We start from the raw sequence: 19,235 nt of genomic DNA, 5'->3' as shown, positions 1-19,235 counted from the left end.
AAGTACTGCGTCACGGGAAGGACTGAATGAGGGTGACGGAGGTGGTGAACAGACAGTGTAATACTTCTGCTACTTGCATAGGCAAGTGCCAGGAAGGAGATTAGTGGGCAGGGGCAAATGGACAAGGGAATCACAGAAGGAGTGATCCTGTGGAAAATGGAGAGTGGAGGGGGTAGGGGGGGAAGTAAAGGTGTGTTTGGTGGCGGGTTCTGTTCAAGTCAGAGAAAATAGCTGAGGAGCAAAATCTCATTTTCTGTCTACGTAGCCTCCAACTTGATGGCATGAACATTGATTTCTCCAACTTCAGGTATTCCACCCCACTTTCCTTTTCTTCTATTCCCCACTCTGCCCTCTTATTTCTTCTCCCCATCTGCCTATCCCCCCTCTCTGGTGCCCCTCCCTCTTCTCTTTCTCCCATTGTCCAGTCTCCTATCCCATCAAATTCTTTCTTCTACAGCCCTTTACCTTCTCCACCTATCACATCCCAGCTTCTTACTTCAACCCCCACTCCCCTTCCCCACCCACCTGGCTTCACCCATTACCTTCTGGTTTGTCCTCCTTCCCCTCCCCCACCTTCTCATTCTGCCATCTTCCCTCTTACTTTCCAGCCTGGATGAAGGGCCCCAGCCCAAAACATCGACTGTTTCTTTTATCATTTCCATAGATGCTGCCTTACTTGCCGAGTTCCTCCAGCATTTTGTGTGTTGCTTGGAATAAACAGTGGAGATGTAGTGAGGAGGACAGTGAGACAACTTGTTTGAAATTGCTTTAATCATTAAAATTTAGCTGTGTATATTTTTTAAAAAATGAATAAAAACAAACTTTTATCTACCCATGGTAATTCTATCATTTTAAACATGTAAGTATCCTCAAGAAATATCAGTCTGGCCTCCTTGTATAAAAAAAGATGTGTATCACTGACCAATCAATCTCCATGAATCATCCATTCTACTAAGATGACAAAGCTTCCAAAAGCAACTCCAGTCTAATCTACTGCTGATCCAGCAGGCAGTTCACTTAGCATAACAATTGAGAAGTACAAAAATTCGCAACAAGTTCAAGACTGAATTGCAGTTGAGATGACAGTGGCGATATCCAACCTTGTATTTGCACTGTTGTGTGACGGTCCCAAACCTATGTACTATTATGAGGGCTAAAAGTGGTAAATTGAAGAAAATTACTTGTTGGTTGTTGTTTGGAAGTTAGAGGCTAAAAGAGGAAGGCAGTAATCTTCTAGAAATGTAGCTCTTCAAATAGTCACAGTCCACTGCATTTAGTTGCCATTAATAATTCTTAGTAAAAGCATTTATGAGCAAGTGCAGTCAGACATGCACAATTTTCATTCTGCAAGTTCCATACTGTACGCAGATTTTAAGTTAAATACAAACAGGGCAATAACAGACGGATTTGATTAGTGTTTGGCCAATTTAACAACGTTTGCCTACTACAGGCCAACCATTTCAAAAATTACTCAGGGCTGCTTGGAAATTTTCAAGCACATCGGAAGTGTGGGTGCTTTGACTTTTACTCTGACCTTCATAAAAAATCCATCTTGAAATCACAACATAATGCCAACATCCAGAAGGTGCAGCATCTCTAATAGAATAAACGTGAAATTTCAGCTATACATTTCTGGATTGATTATATTAAATGTTTTTCTGAAAGATAACTTATATAGGCAAACGAAGAAAGGGCCAGCAACAGATCACAGAGTCGAAGACAGCAGAATTAAGAACAAAGCTATACTGCACTTTAAAATGAAGCCACTCACCTGCAGCTGCCATGTGCTCACTGGTCCTGATTGGTTGAAACCCCACAAATGGCACTTGCATTGATAGGATCAAGCCAACGATGTAGAATGTGCTGTAAGCTGTAAAAGTTTACACTTTTTAAGTCAGCAAATACTTCACAATTAAATTTCCTTACAAATATCTATTCCCAAGTATTCAAACTTCAAAAGAAAATCAGTTTTTAATTGCTGGGAAAAGGCCACAATAATTTTTTTTAGGTTACATTACTTAATTTTGAGAAATAAACATGTCAAGGTATCACGAAGCTCAAAATTAAACTTCATTCCAAATAAATACACATAGATATTAGCAAACCAATCATATTTTGACAGTTGCCAATGAACAGGAGTTCCCATGCTGTTGACAAAAATTCTGGATCCTCTAACATGGAAATTAGGAATACTGTTATATAGGGTAAGAATTTTTACAAAACAAGGCCCCACAAACAAGAGAGATAAATGATAAGGTATGTCAATAAAGTTGGTTAAAAGTAACCAGCACTTGTACTTGTTGATAAACTCATTGAGATCTTCAACAGAATTATCCACCTTAAAAGTATCCTACAGAGTTCCAACGCATTTTGGTGCTCTAGGTTCCCCAGTGTGAACACTAACAGATTTGAGGAACCCTGCGTACATCCTAGGCTCAGGGTTGAACCCTAGCTGGTACAGCAAGTGTGGATCATTGCTGGGTATAAGCAGTAGTTTTTATATGTCTTGACAGTCTGCCTGGATGCTCTGGTTCTTTCTTTACCTATTGGTGGATGTGGCAGAAGCCTATTCCCATAGAGAAATCTCAGGGTGAGGGGGAGCTGTGCAGCCAAAGAAATGAGACAGCAGCTTCCATTACATCTAACAGCAGATAACGATGGAAACAACAAAATTCAGATCATTTGCCGATATGTGGGACAGGTTCTACCAGTGGCCTACTCACCGGAATGCAGCACCGAGCCCACATCCCAGCGTTAAGCGGCAACACCACTTGCCCTGTCTGTCACAGCACCAGGCCTCACAGGGCCACAGGGCTGTTGGTTTTGAGCCCGGCACAACAGTACAATGGAAAGCCAGGGGTTTACATTACACTCCTTGCATTCAGGTTCCCTACTCGCTGTGTACAACAGTCAGGAGGGCAGGATCTTGCACAAGGATCCTGGCAGAACGGCAATATCAGTAATACAATAATCCCTTCAGCATCTCATCCTTTGGCATGTATTCTATGGGCTAAGTGAGGCACATCTATCTGAGAGGACCAATGAGGGCCCTGGCTTAATGTGTCTTCCATCTCAAATCATGGCAAGCAGCCGATTTCCATCCACTTTGTTAAACAGAGCTCTCAGCTTCTAACTGGTTATCCTTAGCATCAGAAAATCTGCAGATGCTGGAAATCCACGCAAACACACAAATTGCTGGAGGAACTCAGCAGGCCAGGCAGCATCTATGGAAAAGAGTAAAGAGCTGACGTTTTGGGCTGAAACCCTTCAGCAGGACTGGGGCATTAGGGCTGGTTAGAATTGGTTATCTTTGTCTGTTAATTAACCTATGGTAAGCTAGGCGTGTGGGTTTAAATGCTGACTGCCAGTTGAACTCGCCTTTGCAACTGAGCGTACGCTAAACAATTGGCAGCCATTACGCTCACCACATTTAGGGCTAGAAACCAAAGATAAATCATTTGTCATGGATGTACTTCACTTAGCACTCAGGGTAAATCCCTCTTCACATTAGTAGGGTCCTGAATTACAAGGGTGATCGTCTGTAACACACTTTACTTTGCCATTGAAATGTATCATGTTTACATAAGCCTATAGAACCTGCTGTGAACTCATTCTCCCAGATCTGATTCTGTTCCTATGTACTTATTACGGGACAGAAGTGGCCCTTCAACCCATCAAATCCATGTCGACTCCTAGTATAGCGACCCCCTCACTCTGATCCACCGCTCCCTACTCTCCGTTATCCACTTTCCATGCCAACAGGCCTGCAGTTTAAAGTTAGGAACCGCAAAGGCACGTGGCATTTAATCAGCACACCGCCATCTCGTGGTCTCAAATACAATGTGCACAAGTCTTTGCAGTGTAATGTGCAGGCCTGCTGGGAACATTCAATAAATGACAAGGAAAGTGGACAGCAGAAGTTTTCAATTATTGGAAGTACTGGTTTAATGAAAGGAATCAGGAAAATCCAGAACAACAAAGAATACAAATTTAACCAAGAAAAATGATCTCAGAATATTGAAGAGTCTCAGTCTTGGATCTGAGGCATTAATTGATCAGATGCAGTTTGACTTATTGAATGCTTCTAACATCTTCAGTTTTAAGTCAGAATACTTATCTTAAGTCAGAATACTTTCTCATCTTATAACACCATCTATCCCAGGATCACATATAGAAATTTCATGAATAAAATATATCAGAGATTAAGGGAGCTAGGGCTTTACCCTTTGGAGAGAAGGAGGATGAGAGGAGACGTGATAGAGGTGTACAAGATAATAAGAGGAATAGATAGAGTGGATAGCCAGCGCCTCTTCCCCAGGGCACCACTGCTCAATACAAGAGGACATGGCTTTAAGGTAAGGGGTGGGAAGTTCAAGGGGGATATTAGAGGAAGGTTTTTTTACTCAGAGAGTGGTTGGTGCGTGGAATGCACTGCCTGAGTCAGTGGTGGAGGTAGATACACTAGTGAAGTTTAAGAGACTACTAGACAGGTATATGGAGGAATCTAAGATGGGGGCTTATATGGGAGGCAGGGTTTGAGGGTCGGCACAACATTGTGGGCTGAAGGGCCTGTACTGTGCTGTACTATTCTATGTTCTATCCTTTCTAAGGGGCCCAAAACTACTCACAAAAAAAAATTTAAAAATCTAAACACACAATTATTACATATATAGACTGTACAACTACAATTACTGCAAATTTATTTCCAGACAAATGTATTGTTTAATACACTTCTACTAAGGGGTTCAAAAGCTGAGAGTAGAGCCTGAACAATTTAATGCTAAAGTGAGGCCCAGCAGGCCCTATCCTCTACTCATATGCAATAGCGATGAGTGGAAAAACAAGCATTTTGTTCTCCAAGCCATCCTTTGTCAATAGTGGTGTTCGAACATTTAATGGAATTTTGTACCAGGGGTGGAGTTTTCCAGGATTTGGTTCAAAGCACGTGAAAACTATCACAATGTGTATATAATTCTGACTTTATCAACCCATGTACTCAGAAAATTTATTTCAGAAACGTTTGGGGTATGTGGTAAAACACAAGTGTTCAATTTGCTGCTACAGGTCGACCTTCACCAATCCAGCACCATTGGGACCTGAGGAGTGCTGGATTAGTGAAAATGCCGAATTACAGAAGGGTCACATTAAGCATAATCAATGCCGGATTATCGAAGGAACCAGATTACAGGCAGTCGGATTAGTGAAGGTCGACTGTATTATAATTTTTCATAGAAATATTATGAAATTATCCCACCATGCCAAAACTTAATTTACAACAAATAATTTCCACAACCTATTGGCCAAACTTTTCAATAAGCTATCTAGTCCATCAGATTTTCACCATACCTAAAAACCTTGATTACAGCAGCTAATCTGCCACATGGCATTCACCACACAATTTCCAATCACATACAGCACTATGCAAAAGTCTTAGGCACATGAATATAGCTAAAGTGCCTAAGACTTTTGCACAGTGCTGTACTTGTCAACGTGGAGCAGAGAGCGAGTTTGTAAATCTAGCAGGAGCAAATGATGTTGGGAATGGCGAGACTGGAGTGCTGAAGGGGTATGGGACAGGTGGCAGAGGAGTGGCAGGGCGGGAAGTGGTGCTGGTGCAAACATACCAAGGCAAGATTTGATTCCAAATTGGTCATTACAGAATATCTCTCTGGGCTTCCCACTCCCTCTCCTCTCCCTTCCCCTTTTCACAACCATGATTCCCCTCTCTCTGCCCCCTTCCCACTCAGTCCACAACAGAGACCCATATCAGAATCAGGTTTACTATCACTCACATGTCATGAAATTTGTTTTTTTTGTGGCAGCAGTACAATAAAATACAGAAAATTACTATGGTATTGTGCAAAAGTCTTAGGCACTCTAGCTATATATACAGTTGCAAGAAAAAGTTTGTGAACTCTTTTCAACTACCTGGTTTTCTGCATTAATTACTCAAAATGTGGTCTGATCTTCTTCTAGGTCACCATAATAGACAAGCACAATCTGCCTGAACTAGTAATACATAAACAATTGTATTTTTCATGTCTTTATTGAACACATTGTTTAATCATTCACTGCCAAGCTGGAAAAAATATGTGAACCCTTGTACTGAATAACTGGTAAAATCTCCTTTAAGACCATAAGACATAGGAGCAGAATTAAGCCATTTAGTAGTAATAACCTCCACCAAATGCTTCCTGTAGCTGCTGATCAGACTTGCACAATGGTGCGGAGGAATTTTAGACCATTCCTCCATACGAAACTGTTTCAGTTCATGCCACAGCATCTCAACTGGTTTAAGGCCTGGACTCTGACTTGACCATTCCAAAACACAATTTTTCTTGTTTTTAAACCATTCTCTTGTGTTTCAGATCACTGCCTCGTTGCAACATCCAACTTCCATTAAACTTCAGGTGATGGACTGCTACCCTGACATTCTCTTGTAAAATGTCTTGATGCAATTTTGAATTAATTGTTCCCTCAGTAATTACAAGCTGTCCAGGCCCTGAGGCAGCAAAGCAGCCCCAAACCATGATGCTCCTTCCACAATGCTTCACTATTGGGATGAGATTTTGCTGTTGGTGCGCAGTGCCCTTTTCCCTTCAAACATAGCAATGGGCATTTCTGCCAAAAAGTTGAACTTTTGTCTTATCTATCCACATAACATTATCTGAGAAGCAGGTGGTCTTTTGCAAACTTGAGACTCGCAGCAATGTTTTCTTTGGAAAGCAGTGGTGTCCTTCCATGAACACTATTCTTGTTCAGTGCTTTTCTTACAGTGGATACATGAACACAGAATCTAGCAAGTTCTAGAGATTTCTGCAGGACTTTTGCTGTTACCCTTGGGTTCTTTTTCATCTCCTTCAGCATTGCACATTGTGCTCTTGGTGTGATCTTTGCAGGATGCCCACTTTAGGGAGAGTAGCAACAGTACTGAATTTCCTTCATTTGTAGACAATTTCTCTTACTGTGGACTGATGAACACTCGGGTCTTTAGAAATTCTTTTGTAGCCTTCTCCAGCTTCATGCATCTCTGCAATTCTTTTAATGTCTTCTGAAAGTTGGTTTGATCATGTGGCATGGTGCACATAAACAGATCTTTCTTGAGAAGAGCAGGCTTTTTCAGTAACCTGAGTTTGTGTGTATTTTTTTTCATATATAGGGCAAGGCACCTCTACAACCCACATCTCCAATCTAATCTCCAATTGGAACACCTGATTCCAAATAGCTTTTGTAGAAGCCATTACCCCAGAGGTTCACATACGTTTTTGAACCTAGACTGTGATCATTTAAATGGTGTACTCAGTATTGATGAGAAGTACACTTGTTTGTGTTACTAGTTTAGGCAGATTATGTTTGTCTATTATTGTGACTAAGATGAAGATCAGACCACATTTTATGAGCAATTAATGCAGAACACCAGGCATTTGCAAAGGGTTCACGAACTTTTTCTTGCAACGACGGGTGGCCCCCGTTTTCTGAACGTTAGCTTTACGACACCTCACTGTTATGAAAGACCTACACTAGTTACCTGTTTTCGCTAACAGGTGTTTTCACTGTTACAAAAAAAAGGCAGCGCACGCCCGAACAGCCAAGCTCCTCCCCCGGAACTGCATTCTAGCTGGCATTACTTAAACACGTGCTTTATCTCAATTTATTTTGGGCATCTGTTAGCAAGATGAGTTCTAAGGTATCGGAAGAGCCTAAAAAAGCTCGTAAGGGTGTTACACTTAGCGTAAAACTAGACACAATTAAACGTTTCAATCGTGGTGAACGAAGTAAGGACACTGTCCGCACGTTGAACTTGCCTGTGTCCACTATTCGCACTATTTATACGCAGAGAGAAAGAATTTTGAAAGCTGCCGATGTTACTGTTGGTTCTGCTCGTAGCAAAGTGGTCTCTCTCAGTCGGCATCCAATAATGGATAAAATGGAAAGTCTATTGCTTGAGTGGATTGATGGGTGTACAAAGCGTGGTGTTCTGTTAAGTTTTCTTATACTTAAGGAGAAATCAGTCAGTCTTTTCAATAAGCTGAAACAGAAAGCACTGGACAGTGGTGATGAAAGTGTTGCGAAAGTGGAATTTAAAGGTAGTCATGGGTGGTTTGAACGGTTTCTGAGGCAAGGGCAGCTTCATAGTTTAAGCAGTGGTCCCCAACCTTCGGGCCGCAGACCGATACATTGCCGCGAAGAAGGCAGTGGTGCAGCGGTAGTCTGGATGCACCCAGCACATTTTTAAAAGCTAATTAATTAGGTGCCCCCCGGCACGTAAATGTTGGCCCAGATCAGAGGCGACTGCCGATTGCGTCAGGTGGTTATTCGTGTAAGCAAGTGTTTAACTGTGACGAAACTGCAATTATTGGAGTCTTCCTGATTCCAGTAAGTGAAACTACACTGTACATACATTATTTCTACTTTACATAAACTGTATATTTTTATGTATTATCTGGTATGATTTGGCAGCTTCATAGCTTAAAGGTTACTGGAGAGAGCGTTTCTGTTGAGAGCGCTTCCGCGAGATTTTCGCTGCGCTAGACAGTGCTACAGAAAAGTATTTCTACTTTATATAGGCTGTATATTTATCATATCATTCCTGCTTTTACTATATGTTACTGTTATTTTAGGTTTTGTGTGTTATTTGGCATGATTTTGTAGGTTATTTTTTGGGTCTGGGAACGTTCAAAAATTTTTCCCATATTAATAAATGGTAATTGCTTATTCATCTTACAACATTCCGGCTTACGAACCGTTTCAAAGGAACACTCTACTTTCAGATAGCGGGGGAAACCCTGTATATGTGCTAAAACTTTTGCACAGTTCTGTACACACACAGAAGCTGCACATTTAAATCACTCTAGTACAGGTATTATTGTCTGCAGCTTGCCTCGACTTATACTGTATATCAATATACTTTTTCTTCCCAACAGCAGCTGTTACTTGATTTTAGCTTGAAATATTCATAATATCCCCATATGAAGCAAATGGTTTCTGAAATATTATTCATTGAATTCATTAATTTTGCAAGATATTTATTTTTAGGCATACTTTGAGCTCATTGCAACATGTTGTTCTGACTAAAGTATTGAAATCTGAATACATCTACCTAATGAGATTATTAAATCTCGCTCTCTCATACACACCCTTGCAGATTCCAGATATTCATTCACAGACAAATGATTTGGTATGGGGAGGAAAGGGGAAAATAGTCTGAGAGTTCCCCCCCCAAAGTAATTTTAGTTCCTTTCCTCTCTCCACATCACTCAGACATAACTGGAGGACAAAATCCACGAAAGAAATTATTGTATAATTTGCAATACGGTGTGCAACACTTCATTACATAAATTAACCAAATTTAACTTGATTGATGACTAAAGAAAAACTACAATAGCTCCACATTCATTTCTAATGATTTAAACTTTAAACCACTTCAGACAAAGAATGCCTTCTGTAAATCCACAGAAGAGCAACGCTGGCCAATATATTGGGTTAAAATCTAATCTAAGCACACTAAGTGGCAGAAGGAATAGGTTAAGTCTGTAGATTTCTTTACTGACCTATATAAACCCTTCTGCTGAATCTTTGCATCAGTAGCAATACGAATACATGTAGTGGAATAAGGTTGATGATGAACACGTAGCCACCCCATGCAGATACCTGAAATCAAGGTGCAAAAATAAATCAAAATAAAAATATAAAATACAAGTACATCTATAATGCATGAGAAAAATGCTCCATGATTCCCAACTTCAATGCTGAACTGTAAAGACTTCACACAGTCTCATTTGCTATATTACATGTCAGAATTTCAGATTAGGCACTTGAACTAAACATCCAATATTGGGAATATGTTGTAACCTTCCCAATTAACTGATGGTTGAGACCAAGTCCCTGGATTTAGGTAAAGAATGGATAACCCAATCCACAAACTCACTTCGTTCACTGAACTCTTTGTAACCATTACTGATTTACTATTGCAGATTGGTATTCATATCACTTCGTCAGCTGGGATCATTTAATAATGTCACGATATTGATCTATACCATTCTCTTGCAAAATTCTTTTCTGCTGTCTACACAATAAAACCCAGGTGAAATCAACTATAAAAATATGTATTCACTGATTAAAAAACATGTGTTTTCTTCAAGCCAAATTCAAAAAGCAAAGCCAATTAGTAAAGGATTAAGAATCATGTCTCTCCCCAATACTCACAGGTAAAGCCAGCCCTGTATGCCCATCTACATTTCCCTCAAGCCAAATTCAAAAAGCAAAGCCAACTAGGAAAGGATTAAGAATCATGCCTCTCCCCAATACTCACAAGTAAAGTCAGCCCTATATGCCCATCTATATTTCCCCTTGAGGTATCAGTTATCTACTGCATTTGAGAATCACTGTAGTCCTGATAATGAAGGCAATCTTGTATTGCTGTCAGCACAGAATTCTGTGACTTTTATCCAGTCATAATAAAGTGAATATCCATATTTTTAATTCAGGATGGCACAGGGCTGATGGGGGAAGTTCAAAGGTGTGGTTGTTCCCATACACGTTGTCACTGTCCTTTCAGATGTTTACACCTCGTAATTCAGTGAAATCTATGCAGGAAGCCATGGCAAACTGTGTTTTTACATGATATACAATATATTACTTTTATTACTTAAGCTCTATGAATAACAGCAAAGGTGGCTGTTTTATTCTCATTGATGTCCAGGCTCTATATCTGATATCCAGCAGTTATGTGGATAGTCTGGTTAACTTTCTAATCAGGATGTTCATGGTGAGGAATTACCTGAATGTTATTAGGGTCTTTGCAGAAGCAGGCATGGATTTCTTCATTATAAGGATTTGTGAACAGAATTCAAAACACTAAAATTATTAGGAAATGACGGAGGGAGGTTCATGAAAGCATCTTACAGTTGAGTCTATGACATTGGCCAGGGAATTCCTGCAAGAGTGTAACAGAACAAAAAACAACATGCTGGATATACTCCAGGAAGCATTGACATTTTCCATCACTTTGCTGATAAACCCCCAGCTGTCATACCAAAGGTAATCAATCTAAAGTAATTAACTTCGTTCCCCCCTCCACAGATGCTGTCTGGCCAGATACACATGTCCAGCATTCCCTATTTTAATTTCAGATTACCAGTTTTTAATTTGCTTTTAGATTCCTACAAAAATGTTTTGAAGTACCTTTTTCGTATTTGGTGCTTGTGAGCTTCAAAGTGCTTTGATATTAAGTTGGTCAAGTTCTAATATTATAAACATACCTCCAAGATTTGGCTCATTTGCACCTACTTAGATCAAGTCTGCAATAACATCTGGAGATATATAGTTCTGTCTAAACCGAACCTGAGCACCAGAGCACATATTACTGATGAATAGGTATTATTTGATGGCACTTTCATTAACATTTTCCATCACTTTGCTGATAATGAACAGGAATAAATGGGATATTAATTAGCTAGATTAGATTTCACCTTATTTTTGTGTACTGGACATATATGCATCTCTTTCCAGGCCATCAGAGAAATGCTTGACGATGTGTCAGCACTGGAACATCTTGGCCAATGATACATTGAGCTCTGCACCACGACTTCAGAAATACAGAAAAAGATCGATGCCAGGGCCTAAAGCCTTCATGGTGCCCTCTGATTTATACAGCATGGTGCAAACTAATACGGATGATCCTCTGATAATCAGCCCTCAGGATCCTCACCGATCACCCATACAGATTAGAAAATGACAGAGATATACCCACAATAATCATTTTGCTATGCCATCCTGGAATTTCTGTAAACATAATTTTTAACAAAAGAATAGGTGCTCTGGGAAGAGGGCAAGGGAGAATGCATATTCTAAGCTTTATTTATACAAGGAACAAAAGAATAATCCATCAAATTATTTTTAGCATTAAAAGAACTCCATGCAATAATGAAACAGGATTAGACCTTCCTTACCATGTAAAAGTAGGACAAGCAGCAACATATAGTCCAGAAAACAGAGCCCGTTTTCACAGATTTGACCTAGAAGGAACCATACAAAGATTACATTGAACATTAAAACTATAGAATTACACAGGCCATCTGCAGGTGATGAATGGGTCACATTTTTAGACATTCTTAAACTGGAAAATACGCAAAAATCAATATGGAAGCCAAACCTCCCCTATTATTGTAATGAATGGCATCAAAAGCAAGCAAGGATGAAAAAATAGATCAGTTAATAAAAGTGGAAGAAACTAGTTCTGCTGTTTGTAGGAACAAACTTAAGTCAGTTAGACTTCTGAATTTAATAATATTATGAGGGTTGTTGATATGCACTGCATTAACAACATAGGGACAGCTTGTATCATATACTTTTCATCACTAGAAGCCAACAGTAATAAACTGAAAACACTTGAGAAGTACAGCACCGAAACAGGCCCTTTGGCCCATCTAGTCCATGCCAAACTTTTCAACTGCCTATTCCTATTGACCTGCACTAGGACCAGAGCCCTCCTTACTCCTCCATTCCATGTACCTATACAAACTTCTCTTAAACGTGGAAATCGAGCTTGCTTGCACTATTCGTGCTGGCAGCTCATTTCACATTCTTACAACCCTCTGAGTGGAGAGTTTCCCCTCACATTTCAAAGGGGAACACTTTTGGTTCACAATTGCTTATAAATCTTCAAAAGTTCAAGACAGTCACCCAAAATAAAATTATTATAATTTATATAAAAGACGTGAGGAGAAGATGGCGGCACGATGCAGTGCGCTTAGCCTCTCCGGTGAAATTATATCGTATTTGTTAAATAGGGTACCGTGCCCAATTCTGATTTAATGGAGACAGCCGTGACAGCACGGAGGAAAATCTGGAGTAACTTCTGAAATGCCCAGTTCACTGCCGCTGCTACTGTGCAATCGAGAATCTCCAGAGGGAAGGCTCCCAAATCCTCGGCTTTCTCTGCTGCTGGCGGCCGGGGTTGGGGTCAAAGCGCCCTGCAGAGATGGTGCTCTGTGCTCCATGTCCGAGGGCTGGTTGGAGCTCGAAGTTTTTGGACGTCTCCGAGTCGGACTGTGGTCGGGAATGGCAGGGAGAGTTTTCTTCCTTTCTGTGTGAGGTGTAGGACTTTCAAGAGACTTTGAACTTTTTTACCATGCTCATGGTCTGTTCTTCATCAAGTGACAGTATTGCTTGCACTGTTGTAACTATTTGTTACAATTATGTGGTTTTTGTCAGTTCTTCAGTCTTGGTCTGTCCTGTGTTTCTGTGATATCACACCGGAGGAATATTGTATGATTTCTTAATGCATGCATTATTAAATGACAATAAAAGAGGACCGTGTGTCCTCATAATCTAATCTAATCTAATAAATGATTGAAAAATTGGAAATGTTCTGTAAAACAAAGAACACAATACAAAAACACTAATACAGCTACCCTGTTGGAATTTACCTCGGCTATATGTGAAATACAGCAATTCTATTTGGTGCACGGGACTGAGTGATAACGGCAAGAAGTTTTAGGGCAAATTTATATCTTTGGAGATGTTGTTGGGACAAAATTGTCAATGGCATCTTTTCTTCTTAAAGTTATTTTCATAAGTCAAAATTGAGAGGTGCTTAAAAAATATAGAAATTACTGGGTTGAAAAGCTTAAGTTCCCAGGTCCTGATGTTTTGCATGATAAGGTTTAGGTGCTGTGGTGATAGGGGGTGCACTGGTTATCATCCCATTCTCCATAGATTCTAGGATTATTCCAACAGATTGGAAAGTTGTAATCACAGTTCTTAACAGAAGAGAAAGCAGAGAACAACAAATCTGATAGCTTAGCCATTTTTAATTGGGAAATGATAATATAGATTATAAATGGTAACAGAGCACTTAGAAAATAATAATAGGACTAGACAGAGCCAGGAATGGATTTATAATAGGGAAATCGCGTTTGACAGAACAGATAAGGTCAAACCAATTAACATGGTTTATCTGAACGTTCAGAAGGCGCCTTACAAAGGTACAGCAGAGGAAATAAACAAAATTAAAATGCGCAGCATTGGAGTATTATCAGGGCATGGAAAGACGACTGTTTCAGGGACAGAAAAGAGCCTGTAGCAATAAATGGCCATGACCAATGGTGTGCCACAGGGATCCCAAGCAGCTCCCCCATCAACATGAATTACTGAGATTATCAGATCAAACCAGACTGCTAACAAGACAAAATTGAGTAGCAGTACGAGTTGTGACCAGGATGGAGAAAAAAATTCAGGGGATATAGACAAATTTAGACATGGTAGATCAAATATGGAAAAAATGAGGTCATATGCTTTGCTATGAAACAGATTTGTTGAGAATGCTCCTTAAATGATAAGAATTTGAAATATGTTGGTGTTCAGGGAAACATGGTGGAAACCACAAATTCAAAACGCATTTACAGCAAACCACAAGGAAGGCAAATATTATGTTGGCTTTTGAGCAGGAGGAATTAAATTGAAGCACATTTTTTTCAATTAAGTTCGCTCTCAAGCTTTCAAATGTCAGAAGAAAATCCAGGATCATGAAAGCAACAAACTACTGGATTGTCATAAAAACTAATTTCATTTACAAATATCCTGCAAAGAAGGAATTCTGCTTTTCTTACCCTCTTTATATGTGTCTTCTGACCAACAAATGTGGACAAATCAACTGGTCAATGAAGTGGCTCAGAAAGCCTTCCAGTCCAGATAAAAGGGTGTCATTTGGGTGCAGAATAAATATTAGACTAACCACGATGATCCATTAATGAAGAAATAAATCAAACAAACAACAAAGTCAGCAATGGGTCTTGCAGGAGCCATATTAGCAAAGTGTATCAGCATTGATGGATGTGACATGAAGACAGAAAAACAAAGAAGATGCAAACACAAGGAAGTCTGCAGATGTTGGAAACCCAAAGCAACACACACAAAACGCTGGAGGAACTCAGCAGGTCAGGCAACATCTTTGAAAATGAATCGAAGTTTTGGGCTGACACTCTTCTTCAGTATGAAAGCCAGTTGTGGTCCAACTAAATGGCAGAGAGGACTTGAAGGAATGGCCTTTTGCTTCTGTCTTACTTGTGTGTGTGATAACAGTCATGCATATTGTGGGAGTGGTGAGTCCTGTTCCTTGAAAGTGTTTAACGAGCAACTTATATGGTCCTTCTCCAAAAGTACATAACTAAGTTTAACATAGTCAGTTTTAAAAGACTTAATGGTGGGATCTTAAGGTTTCTACTCCAGTGCCATCAGTACCCCAAGAGTGAATCTGAACTGTGAGATTCAGTGAGATATTGAACAATAGTGAGCAATACAGCTGAGAACAATCTTGTCATCATCCAGCACGTACTGGAGCAGTCAGTGAGCAGGAATCAGCAGCATGAAACGAGTACAACCATTCCTGCATCTGTGGCCCAGTGATAACAAGGGTGGATGTAGCCGTTATGAAATTGACCAGATTGAGCCTGGAATCGCCTTGCCCTACACAGCACTAGTTGTTACATTGCAACTATAATGTAGAAGAGCTTCCTAAGGCATTTCATAGAAGTCATTAGATATAAGATGCCATAAGCGCAGGTAACCAAATGCTGAATCAATAAAGTAGCTTGAATGGCTCTTCATAAAAGATGGGGAAGCAGTAAGGTTTAAGGAGTGAATTCTAGATCATGGGACCTACAAGGTAAAGTTCACAGTGAAGAAAGTAAGAGATTCAATAGAGGCTTGATTTGGAATCAAGCATTATTTAGATAAGTACTTGAATCACCTAGATATAGAAGGCTATAGGCCAAATGCTGGAAAATAGAATTAATACAGATGGGAGTCTACTAGTTAGGATGTAAGTGCTGAGCAGAATGGTCTACTTAGTTCTTTATAATTCCATGAAGCAATATCTTACAGCAATTATATAAGGCGTAGGAGGATTGCATCTGGAATATTGTGAAGAAACCTCATCGCTTTCCCAAAGGAAGAAAATTTTGCAAACAGGTAATGAAGTATGGGGTTTTCAGGTTGATTCCCGAGAAGGAAAAGAGTAAACAGTCAATGTTTCGGGCCGAGACCACCAATCTCAATGAAGGGTCTCGGCCCAAAACATCGACTGTACTCTTTTTCCATAGATGCTGCCTGGCCTGCTGAGTTCCTCCAGCATTTTGGGTGTGTTGCTTGGATTTCCAACATCTGCAGATTTTCTCCTCTCTGATTCTTGAGATGGTAGTTTTGTCATATAATAAGTGATTAAGCAGACTGGCCCCCATCTTACTCAAGTTAAGATGAATTCAAGGCAATCTCATTGAAAACTCTTGTTCCTGGCTGGAACAAGCAGTCAAGTAGTCTGACATGTTGGTCTGAAAATAGGTTTCAAAGTCCAGAGAACAGTGAAAGCTTGGAACTACATACCCAAGAGAGCTGGGGAGACTCAATTACTGTACCTTCAAGAGACTGATGGACTTATAGGTAAAGGAAATCAAGAAATAAGAGGTTAGCATAGGATAGCAGCACTGAGTTTTCAGCCACGATTTCACTGTGAAGTGGAGCAGGTACAAGAGACAAATATTTCACATGATGGAAACTGTGCCCCCAGGTGTTAGAATGCTATCATTTCTGTTGGCTATTATTGTGCAATATATTTTCTTAATTATCTAATGAGTTAAAGCAATATAGAAGAACACCTTGAATGTAACATCCACTTGAAAAACTTCTTTATTGAAAGCCAACAGCAACTGATTTTACTAAAGATGAAGTTAATATCCAAGTACAGCATTTAGTTCATCAATCACAAGTCTTTTGTTTTATATCTGAAAAAAATTTCTATGGTGGGGTAAGTAATCAAGTTCAGATCAAATTCTTCTCCAATATTGGTATTTGTAAGAATTCAGCGTTTTGTCCAAAATGTGACATATTCAATGTGCCACAATTTATTGACATAGCAAACAAATAGTTATTTTCATACAAAATCACAAGACATTATTTTCCATCTAATTAATCAGCCAGTAAAGAAAGAAACAACACTAACAGCTGCTACCACCTGAAGTGATTGATTCTCCCTTTGACTACTTCTCTAAGTTACAGAACTTTAAAGTAAAATTAAAATGAGAAAGCATATGTAGTTACTGAAACAATTTTTATTTTGTGTGTTTATTCAGAGATGCAACTTGGAACAGGCCCTTCTGGCCCAACAAGCCGTAGCATCCAGCAAGCCCCCCCCCCTCCCTTAACGCTAACCCAATCACAGGACACTTTACAATCACCAATTAACCTACTAAACGATATGTCTTTGGAATGTGGGAGGAAACTGGAGAACCCAGAGGAAACCCATGTACTTTAGGGGTGGGGGGAAGGAACGTACAAGTTCCTTACAAACAATATTGGAATTGAACTCCGAATTACGATGCTCCAAGCTTTATTAGCATTGTGCTAACTGCTTTGCTACTGTGGAGAAGAGAAAATCTATTCCAAATTCTTAATAAACCAAATCTTTCTGTGTCGCCCATGCCTTTCTAGTTTTGTTGCAATAGTGCCTAATGGAATTACTTATCTTTACGCTAGGGTATAAGTGCTCAATTCTTGTGCCATACTAAACTTGGCAGTGTAATCGGCCAATTCATGCATCTGATGGGGTTTTACAGTTGTGTGGCAGAAAGAACACATTTGTTTATTGTGTTTGCTGTGATACTTCTAAATATTTAGAAGTGTCATGAATATTTTCAAGTGATATCTGAACTAGTAATTAAAATTTTATTTTATCAAAGATATACAGAACAAAGATGTCTGAATCAAGGCTGAGGATATTGCTTTGTCCTGCCAAATGTTTTTTCAATAATTCATGGGCTGGGCTTTCTCTGGCTTTCTGAAGGGACCTGATACATCATACAAAACATAGACCCCATGTAGGATCTCACAAAGCCGGCCTTTAATGTGGCAGGGCATTACCATTCAGGGATATGTCTAATTTTACATTTCAGCGAGAAGTGTGGATGGCAGGCCCCAATCAGCAAAATGAGGATTTTACTCGCAGCAAGTACAGACAACACCAACCCAACTATTATTACTACAAAGAAGTGGGGTGCTACTTGAAAAGTTAGGATGCTTTACACAGCCAAAACATCTAAATGATGGCAAAAACTTTATGCTATTAGGAATAGCATTATTTGTACATCATAGTATACAACTAGATGCTGGATACTGAAAATGAGTGTATTTGAATGTGCATAAAACTACACATACTCAGTGGCTACTTTTTTGGATAACAACTGCTCATTAATACAATATATCTAATCAAGCCAATCATGTGAAACTGCATTAAAGCATACAGACATGGTCAAGAGGTTCAGTTATCGTTTAAATCAAATATCAGAATGAGGAAGCAATATGATCCAAGTGACATTGACCTTTAATTGATTGTTGGTGGCAGACAGGATGGTTTCAGTATCTCAAAAATTGATCTCCTGAGATTTTCACACACAGCAGTCCCTAGAGTTTACAGAGAATGGTATGACAAACAAACATCTAGTGAGTGGCAGTTCTGTGGGTGAAAATACTTTGTTAATGACGGAGGTCAGAGGAGAATGGCCAGACTGGGTCAAGCTGATAGGAAGGCAATAGTAACTCAAATAACAATGAGCAGAACAGCATCTCTGAATGCACAATACGTCAAACCTGGAAGAAGATGGGTTACAGTAGAAGATCACACCGGGTTCCACTCCTGTACCTTAGAGTGGCCACTGAGTGCGTAATTCTCTCTCTACCTCTTGATGAGCCTTAGCATAACTTAGTCACCTGCACTGTACCGACAATGGTATGTTTGATCTAGAAATTAAAGAAATTGCAACCATTCAGATCTTTTCAAGATCTCAAGCTATAATGGAAAGAAGAGAATTCATTGCTCAGATTCTGAGAGCGATTTCTGGTGAAGTCCCCTTATTCAAGATGGGTAGCAGGGCCAAACCAGGTTGTTATAAGCCTGTGAGTCTAATATCAGTTGTTAGGAATTTATTGCTAGATTGGGAAAGGGGATGTATAGATAGAAAGGCAAGAATTAATCAAATAATCAGCATAGCTTTAAAAAGGGGAGTTCCTGTCTGATTAATTCAACTGAACGTTTCCAAAAGTAACAAAATCTTTTGACGAAGACAGTGTACTTGATATAATCTTACATGGACTTCCGGAAAGGTTTGTGAGGAGGTATCACATAGGGCACCTGGTCAGAAGATTAGAGCCCACTTAATCGAAGCTGGCAAATTGGATCCAAA

At 39.7% G+C, this 19,235-nt stretch overlaps 1 protein-coding gene across 2 annotated transcripts in view; it reads right to left on the bottom strand.

Moving 5' to 3' along the window:
- Window positions 1–19,235, bottom strand: part of stt3b (STT3 oligosaccharyltransferase complex catalytic subunit B) — a 111,028-nt gene that overhangs the window by 20,603 nt on the left and 71,190 nt on the right. For both annotated transcript variants that reach the window (XM_063069841.1, XM_063069842.1), the window contains exons 4-6: window positions 11,952–12,017; window positions 9,552–9,651; window positions 1,772–1,870 (exon numbers count right to left, since the gene is read on the bottom strand). In XM_063069841.1, the coding sequence (XP_062925911.1) occupies window positions 1,772–1,870; window positions 9,552–9,651; window positions 11,952–12,017 (265 nt within the window). The remainder of the gene's footprint in view (window positions 1–1,771; window positions 1,871–9,551; window positions 9,652–11,951; window positions 12,018–19,235) is intronic.

This window comes from Mobula hypostoma, chromosome 17 (genome assembly GCF_963921235.1).
Source record: "Mobula hypostoma chromosome 17, sMobHyp1.1, whole genome shotgun sequence".
NCBI lineage: Eukaryota > Metazoa > Chordata > Chondrichthyes > Myliobatiformes > Myliobatidae > Mobula > Mobula hypostoma.
Note: the sequence above shows the minus strand (reverse complement) of the source record. Positions and strands in the feature narration are given on the sequence as shown.